At 36.4% G+C, this 17,308-nt stretch overlaps 1 protein-coding gene across 1 annotated transcript in view; it reads right to left on the bottom strand.

Moving 5' to 3' along the window:
- The window catches only part of COL24A1 (collagen type XXIV alpha 1 chain), a 385,490-nt gene that overhangs the window by 324,449 nt on the left and 43,733 nt on the right, over positions 1-17,308 (bottom strand). Inside the window, 1 exon segment of the mRNA XM_032594090.1 lies at positions 7,248-7,292. Within this exon segment, the coding sequence (XP_032449981.1) occupies positions 7,248-7,292 (45 nt within the window).

A 17,308-nucleotide genomic window follows, 5' to 3' on the forward strand; every position in this document is an offset into this window, starting at 1 on the left:
GACTAAATAAATGTAAATAAAACTGTTAGATTAGGGCTCTAAATGAGACATTGATTATTAATGATAAATCCAGGATGGAAAATTCCAGCACTACATAAATAAGACACTTATTCTAGAAAGAGTTGGTACATTAATTTCTTTCTTTTATTTTTTTAATAAATGTTTATTTATTTGAGAGAGCACAAGCAAGGGAGGGTAAAGAGAGGGGGACAGAGAACTGAAGCAGGCTCTGCACTGACAACAGTGAGCCTGATGTGGGGCTTGAATTCATGAACCGTGAGAACATGACCTGACCCAAAGTAGATGCTCAACCAACTGAACCACCCAGATGCCCCAAAAGTTGGTACACTTCTTAATAACCAGTGTCTTTTTATATTGTCTCGTGTCTCAATCATTTTCTTACCTCAACAACTTGCATGTTAAGCATGATGTCCTTAATGTCTGAGCATGAGCCCCAGAAGACTAAAAGGGGCAGTGAACTTCAGAACCAACCTCTTCTTCCTTCCTAAAATAAACTTTTTTTTTTATAGCAAGTCTGATTAAGAAATGGATATTGAGTGGTAATTACCTCAATCATGATATATCTCTATCTAAAAATTCAAACAGTAACACTGGAATAGTAAATTCATTTAAATTTTTCTTTTTTGTTTTAGAGAGAGAGAGACAGCATGTGCAAGCAGGGGAAAGGGGCAGAGAGAGAGAGATAGACAGAGAATCTTAAGCAGGCTCCATGCTCAGTGCAGAGCCAACACAGGGTTCAATCCCATGAACCTGATATCATGATCTAAGCTGAAACCAAGAGTCGGATGCTCAACTGATTGAGTCACCCAGGCACCCAAGTAAACTCATTTTTTATTTATTTTTTTTAAATTATGTATTTGAATTCAAGATAGTTGAAATACCATGTGGTATTGGTTTCAGGAGTGTAACCCAGTGATTCATCATTTACATATAACACCCAGTGCTCATCCCAACAAATGCCCTCCTTAATGCCCAACACCCATTATGGTTTGCCTCCCTCTCCGATTTTATCTTATTCTTCCTTCCTTTATCCTATATTCATTTGTTTTGTTTCTTAAATTCCACATATGAGTTAAATCATATGATGTTTGTCTTCCTCTGACTGACTTATTTCACTTGCTTAGCATAACACACTCCAGTTCCATCTGTGTTGTTGCAAATGGCAAGATTTCACTCTTTTTTGACCACTGAGTAATATTTTATTTTGTGTGTGTGTGTGTATGTATATATATATATATATATATATATATATATATATATATATGAATCTGGATGCAAAAATTCTCAACAAGATACTAGAAAATCAAATTCAACAGTACATGAAAAGAATTATTCACCATGATCAAGTGAGATTTATTCCTGGGCTGGAGGGCTAGTTTAATATTTATAAATCAATCAGTGTGATATACCTCATTAATAAAAGAAAGGATAAGAACCATATAATCCTTTCAATAGATGCAGAAAAAGCACTTGACAAAATACACCATTCTTTCTTGATAAAAACCCTAAAGAAAGTAGGGGTAGAAGGAACATACCTCAACATCATAAAAGGCATATATGAAAGGCCCACAGCTAATATCATCCTCAATGGGAAAAAACTGAGACTTTCCCCCTAAGGTCAGGAACACGACAGGAATGTCCACTCTCACCACTGTTGTTCAACATAGTACTAGAAGTCCTAGCCTCAGCAATCAGACAGCAGAAAGATATAAAACTTTTACTCTTTGCAGATGACATGATACTCTATGCGGAAAACCTGAAACACTCCACCAAAAAAACTGCTAGAACTGATATGTGAATTTAGCAAAGTCACAGGATATAAAATCAACGTACAGAAATCGGTTGCATTTCTACACACCAATACCGAAGCAGCAGAAAAATAAATCAAGGATTTGATCCCATTTACAATTGCACCAAAAATTGGAAGATACCTAGGAATAAACCAAACCAGAGGTAATAGATCTGTATGCTGAAAATTATAGAAAGCTTATGAAAGAAATTGAAGATGACGCAAAGAAATGGAAAAACATTCTATTCTCATGGATTGAAAGAACAAATATTATTAAAATGTCTATAATACCCAAAGCAACCTACACATTCAATGCAATCCCTATCCAAATAACACCAGCAATCCCTAACAAAATAACACCATAATACTACCCAAAGCAATCTACACATTCAATGCAATCCCTATCCAAATAACACACTAACAAACAAACCTAGTAAATTCATTTTAAAATGACAACTTTGTATTTTTTATTTTCAAACAAGGTTTGCTGAAGGCAGGCTGATATATAGAGAATCAAAGGCATAAGAAAGGAAGCTTCTACAGGCCTAGAACATCAAGAGAGAAGAAATATCTCCATTTGTTTTTACTTTCATTGATACACTATTTATTCATTCACTCATTAGTTTATTCAGAGTCTAGATCTGTTAAATAATTCTTGAGCCAAGGAAATGCCAGAAGCATACATGTTGAACTGCCTTTACCTAACCTCAAATGGTGACAGCAAAGGTAAATTTCATGGATTACTTATTTATTATGTAAAATTCATTTCCTTCTTATTGTTTGTAAAACAGATAAAAGACACTAGCCCTTTGTCCCTCTGCTCCGAAGCACACAGAAGAGTATTACCTCCAGTTTAAGTAGAAAAATACTATAAAACGCTCCCAAATTTGGAAAATCTATAGAAAGAGAAGACCAAGGAAAAGACAAATGGAGGATCATAGGTAAAGTTTTTGCCCTCCCATTCTATTAGATATGAAGGCTTCTTATATGTCTTTATCTCCCCTTTCCTCAGAATCTCTCTCAATTTTGTTCTCATTTTTCTCCCTCCTTTCCTCTTCCTCCAACAATTACTATTTATTAAGCACTTTTTATGTGTCAATCACTATGCCAAGCACTTTACATATATCCTACATCTATGAGATAGATGCTATTTTCTCCATCCTCCATTTGGCATAAGATACAGAGAAGTTATGAAAATTGCCCAAGATGCCACAGTGAGTAAGCAGCAGAGCCTGGATATGAACTGAGACAATCTGACAAAAGTTGTGTCATGCACACACACATACATACACATATCATACATACACATATGTATGTACATGTACATATAGACATTCATCCATATATATATATATATATATATATATATATATATACACACACACACATGGCAATGGACAATTTAACAGAAAGTGAGTGAACAAGTGGATTTCTGAGAATTGCAGAATAAAATTCTTTTTTTTTTTTTTTTTAGTGTTTGTTTATTTTTGAGAGAGACAGAGACAGAATGCAAGTGGGTTAGGGGCAGAGAGAGAGGGAGACACAGAATCTGAAGCAGGCTCCAGGGTCTGAGCTGTCAGCACAGAGCCTGATGCGGGGCTCAAACTCACCAGCCGTGAGATCATGACCTGAGCCGAAGTTAGACGCTCAACCGACTGAGCCGCCCAGGTGCCCCTCTTTTTTTTTTTTTTTGTTTGTTTTTTTTGAATCCTTATTTATTTTTGAGAGAGAGAGAGAGGCGGCAGAGCATGAATGGGGGAGAAGCAGAGAGAGAGGAGACACAGAATCCGAAGCAGGCTCCAGGCTCTAAGCTATCAGCACAGAGCCTGATGCGGGGCTCGAACTCACCAGCTGTGAGATCATGACCTGAGCTGAAGTCTGACACTTAACCGGATAGGCCACCCAGGTGCCCCTGCAGAATAAAATTCTTATCTACATTTGGAGAGATTTGGCCTATGAATTTCCAAAACCATATTTACATACTAAATATTACCTTCCTACAATATATATAATATTATATTCCTATAATAACACTCATTTAGCACCTATCTTATGCCAGGCACAATTTCAAGTATTTTATATGTAATATCTTATTTAATCTGCCTAGACCCTAGAAAGTAGGTACCATTATTTATTTTACAGATTAAAAAATGAAACATAGAGCATTTGTCACCAGTGGAAAGTCACTCAGACAATAAGTGGGAAGCCAAGATTTGAGTCAGCAAGTCTAATTCCAGAGACCACCATCCCAGGCTGCTTTCCTGGTATAGTGCTAAAGTGCACATAACTTCCAATATTACTCTAAGGAAATTCTAATTTAATTAGGAAATTAAATCTCTAATTATGAGATTTGCTCCAGTCTATTTACAACAGCTTCCTTTATCCCTCATCCAATTCTAAAATACACAGGCCTATATCCAGACATTCACAAAACCTTCTATTTGGTTATGCCAATAGAAAGAAGTGAAATAGGGGCGCCTGGGTGGCGCAGTCGGTTAAGCGTCCGACTTCAGCCAGGTCACGATCTCGCGGTCCAGGAGTTCCAGCCCCGCGTCGGGCTCTGGGCTGATGGCTCAGAGCCTGGAGCCTGTTTCCGATTCTGTGTCTCCCTCTCTCTCTGCCCCTCCCCCGTTCATGCTCTGTCTCTCTCTGTCCCAAGAAAAATAAATAAACGTTGAAAAAAAAAATTAAAAAAAAAAAAAAAGAAAGAAGTGAAACAGATTTAAAAGACTGCTTTTATTCTGTAGGTCACTGTCTGGCTAAAACCAACCATCATCCCTTTCATTCCTCTCCTAGCCAAATTAGGTAAATTGAGCTCTCTATTAAAAAGCAATCTGTTTTAAGACATAAAGGAAATCTGACTTTGAATGGATTTTCATAGCGGGTATTAAGGCAACATGTAGAGATTTAAGACATTCCAGCTGCAAAGAGAAATACACAAAAGAATTCTGCTGGATGCCTAAATTCTGCTATCCTGGAATAGCAGTAAACAAAGTAAACAAGTAAGCCTTCAGCATAATCCTACATGGCATAAACATGTCTAAGCCAACCACACCCTAAAATCACTGTGACAACCACAGAAGCTCAAAAGAAATTCAAAACAAACACTACAACTCAATTCACTATGCACTTAAACGTGTTAAAAACAAAATGTGGCCCACTTAAATCTATAGATTGAATGGAGCAGTTTAGACACAAAGTTGTATCTTTAGACCCTGCAGAAATAAGGAATAGGAAACCTGCCCCAATCCTACTTCTAACTTCAAGCATTAAAAGCAAACACTCTGAGACTATCAGACTTCATTGAGAATCCCAGCACTGCTACCAAGTAGAATTAGTAAAGTAGAATAATAATTTCGGGATCACAGGATTATTGTGTAAAGAAGACAGAACAATGTGTAGAAATATATTTAAAAGTGGGTAAACTGCAATAATTCTTAGTGTTGGTGTGTATTAAATTACTTAACATGTGGAAATATTCAATAAATAATTATAGTACTAGAAGTTGTAGTTAATAGTAGGTACAGTTTAGTAGCTAATAAAGATTCAATAAATGGCAGTTCCTATTACTAGAGCTTGCACAGATGATACAATTATTTTCCAAATGTTTGTCCACCGATTTGTAGATATTTATAAATTTTCCAGAAGTAAACATCTCCTACCAAATTAGTTATGATCCTCTTAATTTCTACAGTGTTTTCACAGTTAAAATGCAAAAGGGTTTTAATTGTATTTCACAGTTAACACCAATTTTGCCCTTTTTTCTGGAAATAAATAGAATGAAAAGCAATAACTGATTCCAAAATACATTTGCCAACCTTTAAAATTGATTTTAGATGCTTCTAAAACACATACCTCCCTCAAAACAATAACAAATATACTAAGAACTAGGTTATAGAGCTATGAGGTTATATAGGTTATATAGCTGTGAGAACACCCGTTAGTACTGGCGGGTCAATTTTTCACTTACTTGTGAAATAATTAGGTTTTCTTCATTAGAATTCATACATTTGTGCCAAAGCAGTTTTCTAGAGATTTTTTTTTCTCCCTGGGGACTAATCCCTCCTGCCTTTCTGACTTTTTCCCCATAAAAGTTTTCCAGCCCTTGTTTGATTCAAGAAACTGAGATTACACCTATTACAGGTACATGCATCACTTGTTATATTTAGTAATTAGTAATTTTGAAAAATTGTGCCTCAGGGACTGAACAGAGTGTACTGTAAGGGACACTCTCTGCTGAATCTCCAGTAATGGTGTCCCTCACCTTAGTTAGTTTCTAATTAGTTTTCATTGCTTTATTCATACTGACCTAGTACACATTGTGTTGAAAACAAAAGAAATGGCTTTATTTTTCTCCCTATGATATATATTATTTTCTGGTGGGGAAGACAAAGAATTATATGATTAAAAACTACAAGGCTCCCAAACTATTTTGGCTTTTAAATATGTGTGTAATGGACAATAGCATATGTGCTATTCTAATTTGGATTTTTATTAAAATTTATTTACATTCCTTCATGCAAGGGTCAGGAAACTAACAGCTATGGACAGGCTTTTGCAAATAGGCAAGCCCCTGAAATTGTATAAAAAATCAAATGTGTGAAAGAAAATATAAAAACCAAAAAATACAAATTAATCAGTTGTGTGTATGCACATGTGCAGGTACATGCATATGCATGAATATGTGTGTTTTCTGGGGAAAGAGCTCATAGCACTTATGACATTCTCAGAGGGGCTTTTGAACCTCAAAAGTTTAAGAACTAGTTGCTCAGTTGGCTAAGTATCCAACTTCGGCTCAGGTCATGACCTCATGGTTCAAGGGTTCACTGTGCAGAGCCTGCTTGGGATTCTCTCTCTCTCCCTCTCTCTCTGCCCCTTCTCCACTTGTGCTTTCTCTCTCTCAAAATAAACAAACTTAAAAAATTTTTATTCATTTATTTATTAAAAAAATTTTTTATTAGTTTTCTTTATTTTTGAGAGGCAGAGAGAGAGAGAGAGAGAGAGAGAGAGAGACAGAGCACGAGTGGGGGAGGGGTAGGAAGAGAGGGAGACAGAATCCGAAGCAGGCTCCATGCTCTGAGCTGTCAGCACAGAGCCCGATGCGGGGCCCCAACTCATGGACCATGAGATCATGACCTGAGCTGAAGTCAGATGCTCAACCCACTGAGCCACCCAGGTGCCCCTTAAAAAATGTTTTTTTTTAAAGTTTAAGAACTGCTGTCCTGGAATATGTTAAGCAGATAGTTAAAGTCAATCAGGGGTTTGGGAAAAACAAAAACAAAACTATAACGTGATTAATTGAAAAAGTTTGTCCACTAAAAATTGAAAGTAATTGAGAAGAAAATCTTAAATAAGTGGGGAAAAAGAATCTCTCAAGGAGTCCCTAATGTGTGTCTTTTTTTTACTGTAGAAGATATAAGTTTTACGAAGTACTTACTGGTTCACCTCGGAGACCTGGGAGCCCCGGATGGCCTTTGAGACCCTGCAATGGTAAAGGTGAAGACATGTTATGAACAGTAAATTCGTACAAGCAAAAAAACTAAACAAAGGTGCCAAGTTGGTTCCCACCCCCCAATTTGGTTTTCTCATAAATGAATGTTAATTCTTACTAATTTATTACTTACTAATCTTCAATTTGAGCGTTATTTGAATTCTTTGTTACTATCAACTGAAATGGTAGCATGGTATTGAAAAAAGAATACAGAACAGCATCTTTTATATAAAGCTGGTATCCAGCAATGGATCTGCTAAATCTTACTGATGCTTTTTAACAGTTGGTTTTAGTTTATTAATGCTGAAGCAAAATGCTCTCAGACAAAATCTATTTGTAATTATTGAAAAACTGGACCATATCCAGGCAGTTTCTCTAATCCAAATCATTGTAATCACACTCCATGAATGAGCTAAGACAAATCAAAGAGGCCACTCACAGGTCCTATGACAAAAGGGGCTTTATTGAGCTAAAAAATCAGTAACAAAAAAATTTTCCATATACTATAACCAAAATCAAGTATTTAATCTCCATTATTAATACCCAAAGATATAAAATAGATAATATCCTTTTTCTTCTAGAAAGATCTGTGAGCAAAATAAGGCTAAAAGAAGGGACAGGAAGAAAGAAACATTCTCATCGATATGCACAAACCTTAATTATAGATCACCAAGATAGATCAACCAAAGAAATTAAATATTTCATAAATCATGGCATTATTAAAGTTACTCATTTACCTACAGCATCTAATATACCCAATCTTTTAGCTCAAGTTTGCTCTGAGTTTACATTTTTTTAAGATAAAGATCAGCCTAATTACAAAATATGAGATATATTGTTCTCAGTCGTCCAAATGTCACCTGAGATTCCACAAATAAAAATATCGTCAAAGCTAAGTCACTTTTTTTTGAGAGAGAAAGTTGGGGCAGAAGATGAAGAGAGAGAGAGAGAGAGAGAGAGAGAGAGAGAGAGAGAAAGAGATAGAGAATCCCAAGTAGGTTCCATGCTCAGCGCAGAGCCCAATACAGGACTTGATCCCACAACCCTGGGATCATGACCTGAGCTGAACTCAAGAGTCAGAGGATCAACTAACTGAGCCACCCAGGTGCTCCTCTTCACTTTTTATAATAGGACCTAAGAAATGTCCTCAGCAGTAACAAGGTGCTGGTGGCTCCCTAAGATGAGACAGCAGCTCTAGGAAGGTGGGAGCTAAGCAGCTCCTGAGAAAGTGTCAGGAAGGTGAGTAACAAGAAGCCAAGGTAAGAGGCACATAGGTAGAGAAACCTCTGCCATAGGCTTATCTCTTTTACCTTTTTTAAAAAAGTGTTTATTTATTTTTATTTCTGTGAATGCTTGAGTCTAACTACATGCTTCCCTTTCTTTGGCTACCACCTGTTTTTCTGGCCAGAGATTCCTCCCCCCCCTAGCCCATGATGAAAAAAGCATAAGTTCTTTAATTTACATTTCCTGAAGCAGTTTATAACAGTGAACTAGGCATGTTAAACATGGTATCTTCTGTATGTACAATTTCCTTTGAAGGGATTGTTTCTCATCCAGAGACTCTAATAAAGGGGCAGCAACAGTCATGATCTTTTCTTCATGAACTCACTCCTGCTCATCTCAGCCACAGGAAACAACACTTGATCTAAAGGAGGCCAATACAAAGTCTGGCCAGAAGGCGATGAAGTCACTCGGAATAAAGAGTTTTGCCTAACTAGGAACAAGCTGGGTCAGTCAAATTCTTTTTTTAATTAAATGAAACTATTTTTTAAAAAGGAAAGAAAGAAAAATTCAGGTACTAAGCAGTAGGGGGCTGAAGCGGGAAAGATTCACAAAAGTTAAGGGGAATTGAGATGTCACAAGAAAGCCAAAGTATAAACACAGAATTTAGAATAAGCAGAAACTATGTTAAGAAAGTTGTTCTCAGAGATAACACAAAAGGGCAGATGTGGGAAGAACAGAGAGTAGCAGTACTAGAAAAGTACAGTAAAAGATCCACGGACTAAGGCAGCTACGCCACTCGGAGCTGCTTTGAATCAGTGCTTGTCTCCATAAGACCAAGTTACATTACAGCACCTATTTTTAGATTCCATGGGTCCCTGTTTCCCTTAATACTACAGAGAGGACTGAAAGAATTTTCTCTTCCTTGAGATAGCCTAACTCTCCATTCTTTGCAACCAGAAGAGCCCGAGTTAAACAAAATGTTCTGGTTGTCTTTTCACTGGTAACAATAATAAAGAACAGACCAAGCAGGCTGAGTTCTAGTTCCAGTTTTGCCACTAACTAGCTACATCATGAGCTTTGAAGTCTATATTTGTAAAAATGATGGCAGTGAGTAAAATTATTTAAAATTTCCTTTTATTGCTAGCATTCTGTGATTACTTGGATCTGTAAGAAAGCCGCTGCTTTTTTTTTTTTTTTAATTTAGCTTCATTGAATGAAAAACAAAGGCATATTTATTAGTTAATTTGGCCATCCAGGCATAGGAAGAATTTAAGTAAGACTGATGTATATATCAGAGAAAAAGCAGATTCAACCATAAGATCTAAATCAAAGGTGAGGACTCTGAGATATGTAAATGGAAAAGAATGGGTCAGGTCGGAGGCTTTTATAGTCTAGTAAAAGATAATTGTAAATCAGATTTGAGTGGAGGAATGAGAGACAGTGGAGAGCTCCTTATAGAGTTTAAACTGAAGTTCCTTATCTATTGTGTTCAGTGTGGTATCCCCAGTGTCTAGAATAGTGCCTGGCTCATAGGAAGTGCTCATTAATTACTCAATGAAGGGACTTGGATGGATGAATGAATGAATTGATGGAAAGACGTGAATGGATTTGAGAGTAACCTGAGTACAAATTAGATTCTAAGTATCTAATATGACATCTCAATTCTCTTAATATTAAAACAAATTGTAGAAAGGCCTCCTTCTATTCCCTATATTGGTGACTATATTCCTTACTTATATTCTACTTAAACACTAGTCTGTAAAGTTTTAAAAAGCAAAGGGAATAAATTCCTGGGAAAAATGCCTACATTTAAATTTTGACATAGCTCCAATCTAGGGACCTAACATTTTATTTTAAAAAATAGCTTATAGTATACTCTTTTGAAAATATTATTTGAGTCACTGTTTTCTAACTCACATAGGAAGAATAACAAAAAAGCCCAGTAAATAACAACATACAATTTTTCTTGGATGAATATACTGAAAAAAAAATGTGAACACAGTCCTTAAGGAATGCCAATAGGAAAATTTACAAACTCTGTTTTAAAATAGATTAAAGACCCATTATAATAAATCATAGAATTGTCTAAATATTTGTTGTGATAGAAAGCTGCCTTACCAAGAATTACAATAACAAATGGGACTTAGGATCTAATTTTAACAGAGACTTTCATGTTAATACTTATTTTAACAAAAATTTGACCCCTAACAAATATGTTGTCAATAGGTAACCACACATGACCAAAGAGAGAGAGGGAGGGAGGGAGGGAGAAAGAGAGAAAGAGAGATAGGGGGAGGGGGAAGATACAATTAAAGAATTAAAATCATAAATATTGAGATGGGAAAGAAAGAAATTTCAAGTAGATACTGAACTTTGCCCAAGTAATTAAAATTTTGGATGCATATATAAAATGTTTATCCATAAGAAAGTTGGTGGTACCACTTATATACAGGCCATCCTCACTGGACATATGGTCCTACAGGCCCATAAAACTGACCATCCATGCTGAAACCATGCAAAGCAATATTAATAATGGGAAAAATTACAAATGTTCTGTGACTTTTAAAAATATTTGTCAAAATGTTAAAAATTCTGACAGTTAAAATTGTGTAGGGAAATGAAAAAATGTTCAACTAATATTTGGTGCAACATAATTTAAAAGATTAAAAACATTGAGAACTAAAGTATTTCTTTGAAAAAAATTTATAAAGAGTAGTTTGAATGGTGCTTGCCTTCTTGTATAAATTACCATACTGAGCAAGCATATTTTCTGTGCTTTGGCAAATTATCACACTCTTTTCTAACTCTGGATCAACTTTGAACATTTTATCCTTAGTACTTTCAATGCCATGAAATAGTTCCAAAAGTTCTTCTAATGTGAAGGGTGTTTTGCTGGTGTTACTCTTCTGGGACATCTCTCTCCTATTCATCACAACCCTTTCCTCATTTATGTCCAAAAGTTAACCTTCCCTGTGTTCCTCTGGCTGCATTATCTAGGGTCTCTCAACTGGGAGCAGGGTCCTAGGGTCAGCTATTTTTTCTATAATTCCATTTATGTTCAGTTCTAATTTTAAGTCCTGTGTTATCATGATTCCTTTATTTTGTTGTACTTTCATCTTTGCTGGTCAGTTACCTCTTTTGATTATCCATTTGTATAACATATTACATAGGTTTATCACTGAGAGACAAGGAAGCAACACACTACATACTTTGCTGTCTGCATGAACTGAATAACAGATGCACAGTGAACAATCACCAACTGACTGGATGAAATGATGTGACTGGTCATTGATCTTGATGCATAGCTGTTATTTACGTAGTTTTTGTAGTTTATGTTGTTTTGTAGACTGAAGAGACTATAGCAGAGTTTGTACTTTATGCAATTAATCGCAGTTAATAATTGTGGTTAATAACTGTGGTAAGTGAAGTTTGAACCATGTTGTTGGGAGACTGGTGCTATTTTCATTAAACATAGTAACTGAAATTTGTGTATATTTGAACCATCCAAAGTGAGGAATGCCTGTATATATATATATATTAAGAAAAATTCTCAATGACCTTATGATAAAATCTCCATGTTGTCAACTTTATATATTATTAGTGTTCTCCTTTTAACAGTCCTTTTCCCTCACTAGATGGAAAAGACACATATTCACTCAGATAAGGACTTTTCTCCTATGGCATAAGACCACTTCTGTATTGTCACCTTACCTTTCTATCTGGGGCCTCCTTCTATAGACTTTAGGTTTCAGAAAGGTAGAAGCATTCCTCTCCAGAGCCCACAGAAGTGCCAAAGAAACTGGAGAGTAGATGATTTGCCTTTGGCACTCCCCTTCTTAAAACTCATCAGGTAGTTCTCTATTACATGATAAATTAATAGACGTGAGTGATACGTGATGTAAGTTCCTTTATAAGTTTGCCCCTGAATAGCCCTCAAGCCTTATCTCCTGACACCTCCTGTCTCACACTTCATAACCCAGGAACAAGGAACTGCTCTTTGCCTGCGAGCCTCTGTTTCTGCCATCTCCTCTGTGTAGCTAGCATACATGTCCACTAACTACCATATCCTCAGCATAACGGCTGCTCATCCTCAAGATGCAGGTCAGATGTTGCCTCCTTCCCCGTTCCCTAAACACTCTCCCACTGCCCTCAACTACATCCTACAATAACCTTTTCATATCTTCATTATTGCCCTTGTCATAGCATAATACACTTTTGTAATTTACTTTAGTGTGTTTCCTTTCTTTAGACCATAAGCTACTGGAAGACAGGGACTATACCTTATTTACATAATACTGATTTTCTGAATGAACTGCAGGGCAAAAGGATGTGACTAAAACAAATGTAGCATTTGAGAGAGTTACTGACAGATTTTATCTCTGGAAGGAAGCTGCTCTTTTGTTTGAAGCAACCTCCCTGGATCTTTTGCTTCTGTCTAGTCTCGGGAAGTTAAGGTGAAGGTGGGATGACCATGTATATAATCGTGTGAAAGGCAACACCACTGAGAGATCAGTAAACAGGTTAAATAGTTCTACTCAGCCTACCTAAAATGGGATGAAATCCTGATAAGAGGCCTCAGGGAAATAAGACAGGAAGAGACACTGATTTGGGAAGCAGAGAAGCAGAGAAGAAAGATGACCACTAGGACTGGGTGAAAGGGCACAATCAATGAAACGTAAAAGCAGCAACCTTCAGTCACTCACTAATAATACGTGCTGGACACTAGGCTGAGATACTACATAAGGACTCCTAAGTCACTCATATATTTCCCTTTAGCCACTGCTACTTCAGTGTTGTTTGAAGGCAGTAGTAAATTTCATTTTTCTGTAATGTAAGAGCATTGGTTTACAGATTAGGTAGTTGCAAGTTTCTAATGAAACTTGTCAATCACTACAGGAGTCATAGTGACAATGCCTTGAGGGATATAAACAAAGGCCTATATTCATGTTTTGGCCAAAATAACCAGAGAAAAGCATGGCAAAATTGAGAAACAGTGATAATATGACCATAAAAAAAAAAAAAGAAATCAATAGCTATGAGAATGGCAGCACTTCTTGGGGCAAGGCAATAAATAAGAATAAGAAGAGAATAAGAAGTTTAATTTTTTTTAAAAAACAAATAAATTGAAGGAGGATCCCAGATAACTGGAGAGCTTGAGGGGACTCACATTACAGGATTAAACACCACACAAACCTCTCTATTCTACCCGCTTCCCCTTCTTCTTGGAACATACCTCCCTCACACACACAACACACTTGTGCCAACCTTTGTCCCAACCTCCTCACAATACTGACCCACTAACCTCCTTTAATCAGTACCCGGTTTCTACTGTGGCCCCGTCAACCCTAGTAATAGTCCTTCTCAACTAGTTCTCAGAGAAAAAGAATATGATAAACTAATTTTCAGAATGGTGTTATATGACAGATAACAGCTTTTTCTGAGAACACAGATTTTTTTTTTTTTTTAATTTCTGGAAACCGAAATACTTTTAGCCAAATGAACTCATCCTTAATGTTAAAACGTCAATCACAAGAGCCAGACTGAGGAAAATATCTTTGGACACAGGGAAGTTTCCAAGTCCCGCAAATTACACCACTCTGGTAACCAGTGGCTTGCCTGTGGGGGAGTTGGGTACTGCACTGCCTTGGTCCCAGTGTCCCCTACCATTAGTGGGAACGAAGGATTGCAGAGAAAGGAGATGGCAAGAGTGGAGACAGCACAGACCCTATGCACAGCCTTTGTATTAGACGTCCAGTACAATACTTGGACTGGGAACCAACCCAAAGCACAATGTAGCTTTGCTGAGTTTTACAAGGAGAGTGGGCAAGGGAGAAAATAATCTATAGAGTCAACTGTGGAGCAGCAGAACTCTCCTTATTTCTCTCTCCAGGCACAGATTTTTTATGCCAATCCTGACTTTTTATTGTCATTCTCATGGACATTCAGCATTATTGTAGCTCCTTAGTACTGTCCTTGCTTTAAATAGATTATGAAAAGCTGTCAAGTTTTTGAGTGACTAATAAATCACAATGCATTCCACTTGATGCTTCACTTCTTTTTTCCTTTCCAACTTTATAAAGATATTTACTGTGTTCCTCATATGTAATGGAAAACTTTTTAAGTAATTGAAATAATTCCATCAAAACACAATTAAGAATTTGCACTGATTTACAATTATCACTAAAAAACCATAGTAATTAGTATTTTTGATATTCAGAAAAATACTGTCAAACACTGTTCATAAAAATCCGTATTAAAATGTGTGCTCATATTTCACCATTGCTGTGAGCTATATGCCTTTATGCTAAGATGTGCTTAACTGCTCCCATCTGGTTCATCCTCTTGATCCTACAAAAAGTGTTCCAATTGAAATCACTGTCAATGTTCTTACAATTTTAAATAGCAGACTTCCAACATTAATATAGCAACTGATTGCTATATTAAAAAACAATTTTAAATCCATCTGGAGTCCAAGCTCAGAATTATGACTCTTGTCTTCCATCCAACACAGCATACACTCTGGATCCAACTTATCTGCCTTTTGGCACAAATTTAGACACTGAGTGGGAAGTAAAAACATACTTTAGTTCCTAGGAAAATAAAAATTACATGAAGGTGGCTAAGTTGAGGCAATGTAACCAGTCAATTTGGGGAAACACATTGCTTGTTAAGATGTTGATACCGGTTAAAAAAAAAATTGGGAGGAGAGAGATAAAAAATGAAAAAGAAAGAAGCAAACTAAAAAATCTACTGAAAGGTGGAAAAAGACAGCAATGCTGCTAATTTATTCACTTTGTTATTTCTCTCAATATTACTTATGTTCAGAATGTTTTTAATAGCAACCTTCTGTTTATTAATCTCAACAGTTTTCATGAGCTGTTGAGTGTTCTCAACACAACTTTCTTGCAGCCATTTTCAAAATTACTTGAGTACGACTTATATTAGAAGAATTTTAATATTTCCAGATACTTTCAGAGAAAAGGAATAATGAAGTCATTATTATCTGTCATCCAAAACTATATCTGTTCCCTTGGCTTTCATGAAAAGCAAAATTTTACTTCCTCTTGTACACATGCCAGGGACAGTCAGCAGTACTGAAATACACATCCTACAAACACTGATTTAACAAACGAATTAATTAATGGAGAAGCAGTATTTGAAGCTATTAAGAGCAGTCATGTGTCAAACAGGCCTGGATTTGAGTCCTAACTCAGCCAATTAATAGTAGTGTGGTCTTGGGTAAGTGATTTAACCCTTTTATACTTCAATTAACTTATTTATGACATAGTGAACATACTGTCTGGCTTAATGAGTTGTTTTTGTTTGTTGGTTTGTTTACTTTGGAGAGAGAGCTCAGGAGAGGGGCAGAGGGAGAAAGAGAGAGAATCTTAAGCAGGCTTCAGTGCAGAGACTGACGTGGGGCTCCATCTCATGACCGTGAGATCATAACCTGAGCCAAAATCACGAGTCAGATGCTTAACCAACTGGCCACACAGGCACCCCTCAATGAGTTGTTTTTAAAATGAAAAGAAATAGGGCTCAGCAGAGTGACTGGGATATGGCACATAATATATCAGTAGTAATAGTTATAATGATACTTTATAAAATAGTTTAAAGATAAAAGGATGTAATAAACTTTATGTTAAACAAAACCCAAATACTTTGTTCATCTCTTATGATATGCAAAGAATAGTTAAAAGCACAGTTGATCCTGTAGCAGTAAGTTTTATCTCTCCATCCTGCCATAATTCTGAGTGACCAGGAAAAATTCTCTTAACCTCTCTGGGCTTACCTTAGATTTCTCACTTACAAAGTGAATAATTTAAGTTCTTACCTGGACCTTAAGAATTCACCTAGCACTAACATCATGGGTAGAATTGCAAGGATGAAAGAAACAGGAGTCCCAGGTTAGAGCTAACACGAGCTACTTTTCTAGGTTGTCCTAGCATGGATCCAGTTTGCAAGGAAGTAACCTAGAGTGACCTAGGTGGTTCAAAACATGAACCAAAACTAGTAAATTCCATAAAAGCAGCTCATAATTAACTGAGCATTTTATCCGCTAATTGGTCTTGCCCTTCTCCCTTCTATACAGGCCACAGGAACAGTCTATCAAGCTCATTTTGAATATACTTCTACTGTATATTCATATTAAAACAAGACATGCACATAGTGTGATAGAAACTTGTCCCAAGTCTGATATGTGAAGAATCAATTTAGGTTTAGATTGAATCCTTATGTCCTTTCCCTAGCAATACTTGTTTGTTTTTTAATTTGTATATAGTTTCTATTAATAGCCACACTCAAAAATTCTCAGAAAAACTACAAAATCATCTCAAATGTTTTAACACTTTTCTAAACTACTGTCAAATCATAGTGAACCATGAATATTTCATTTTTCAGAAACAAATTTATTTTTTTTAATGTTTGTTTATTTTTGAGAGAGAGAGACAGAGATACAGAGCGTGGGCAGGGGAGGGGCAGAGAGAGATGGAGACACAGAATCGGAAGCTGGCTCCAGCCTCCCACCTGTCAGCACAAAGCCTGACGTGGGGTTCGAACTCACAAACCCATTAGATCATGACGTGAGCCATACTCAGATGCTTCACTAACTGAGCCACCCAGCACCACTGTTTCTAATATTTTCAACAAAACTTTCTCTAGAGAAAATTCAGCTACCACAGCTATCTGACCACTGGCTTCTATATGATCAGCTTTAACCAAAAAAAGGCAGATTTTAAAAGTTTAAAAAATCATATAAGAGGAAAGGAAGTCTCTGAAAGATA

Source organism: Lynx canadensis, chromosome C1, assembly GCF_007474595.2.
Source record: "Lynx canadensis isolate LIC74 chromosome C1, mLynCan4.pri.v2, whole genome shotgun sequence".
In the NCBI taxonomy this organism is placed as follows: domain Eukaryota; kingdom Metazoa; phylum Chordata; class Mammalia; order Carnivora; family Felidae; genus Lynx; species Lynx canadensis.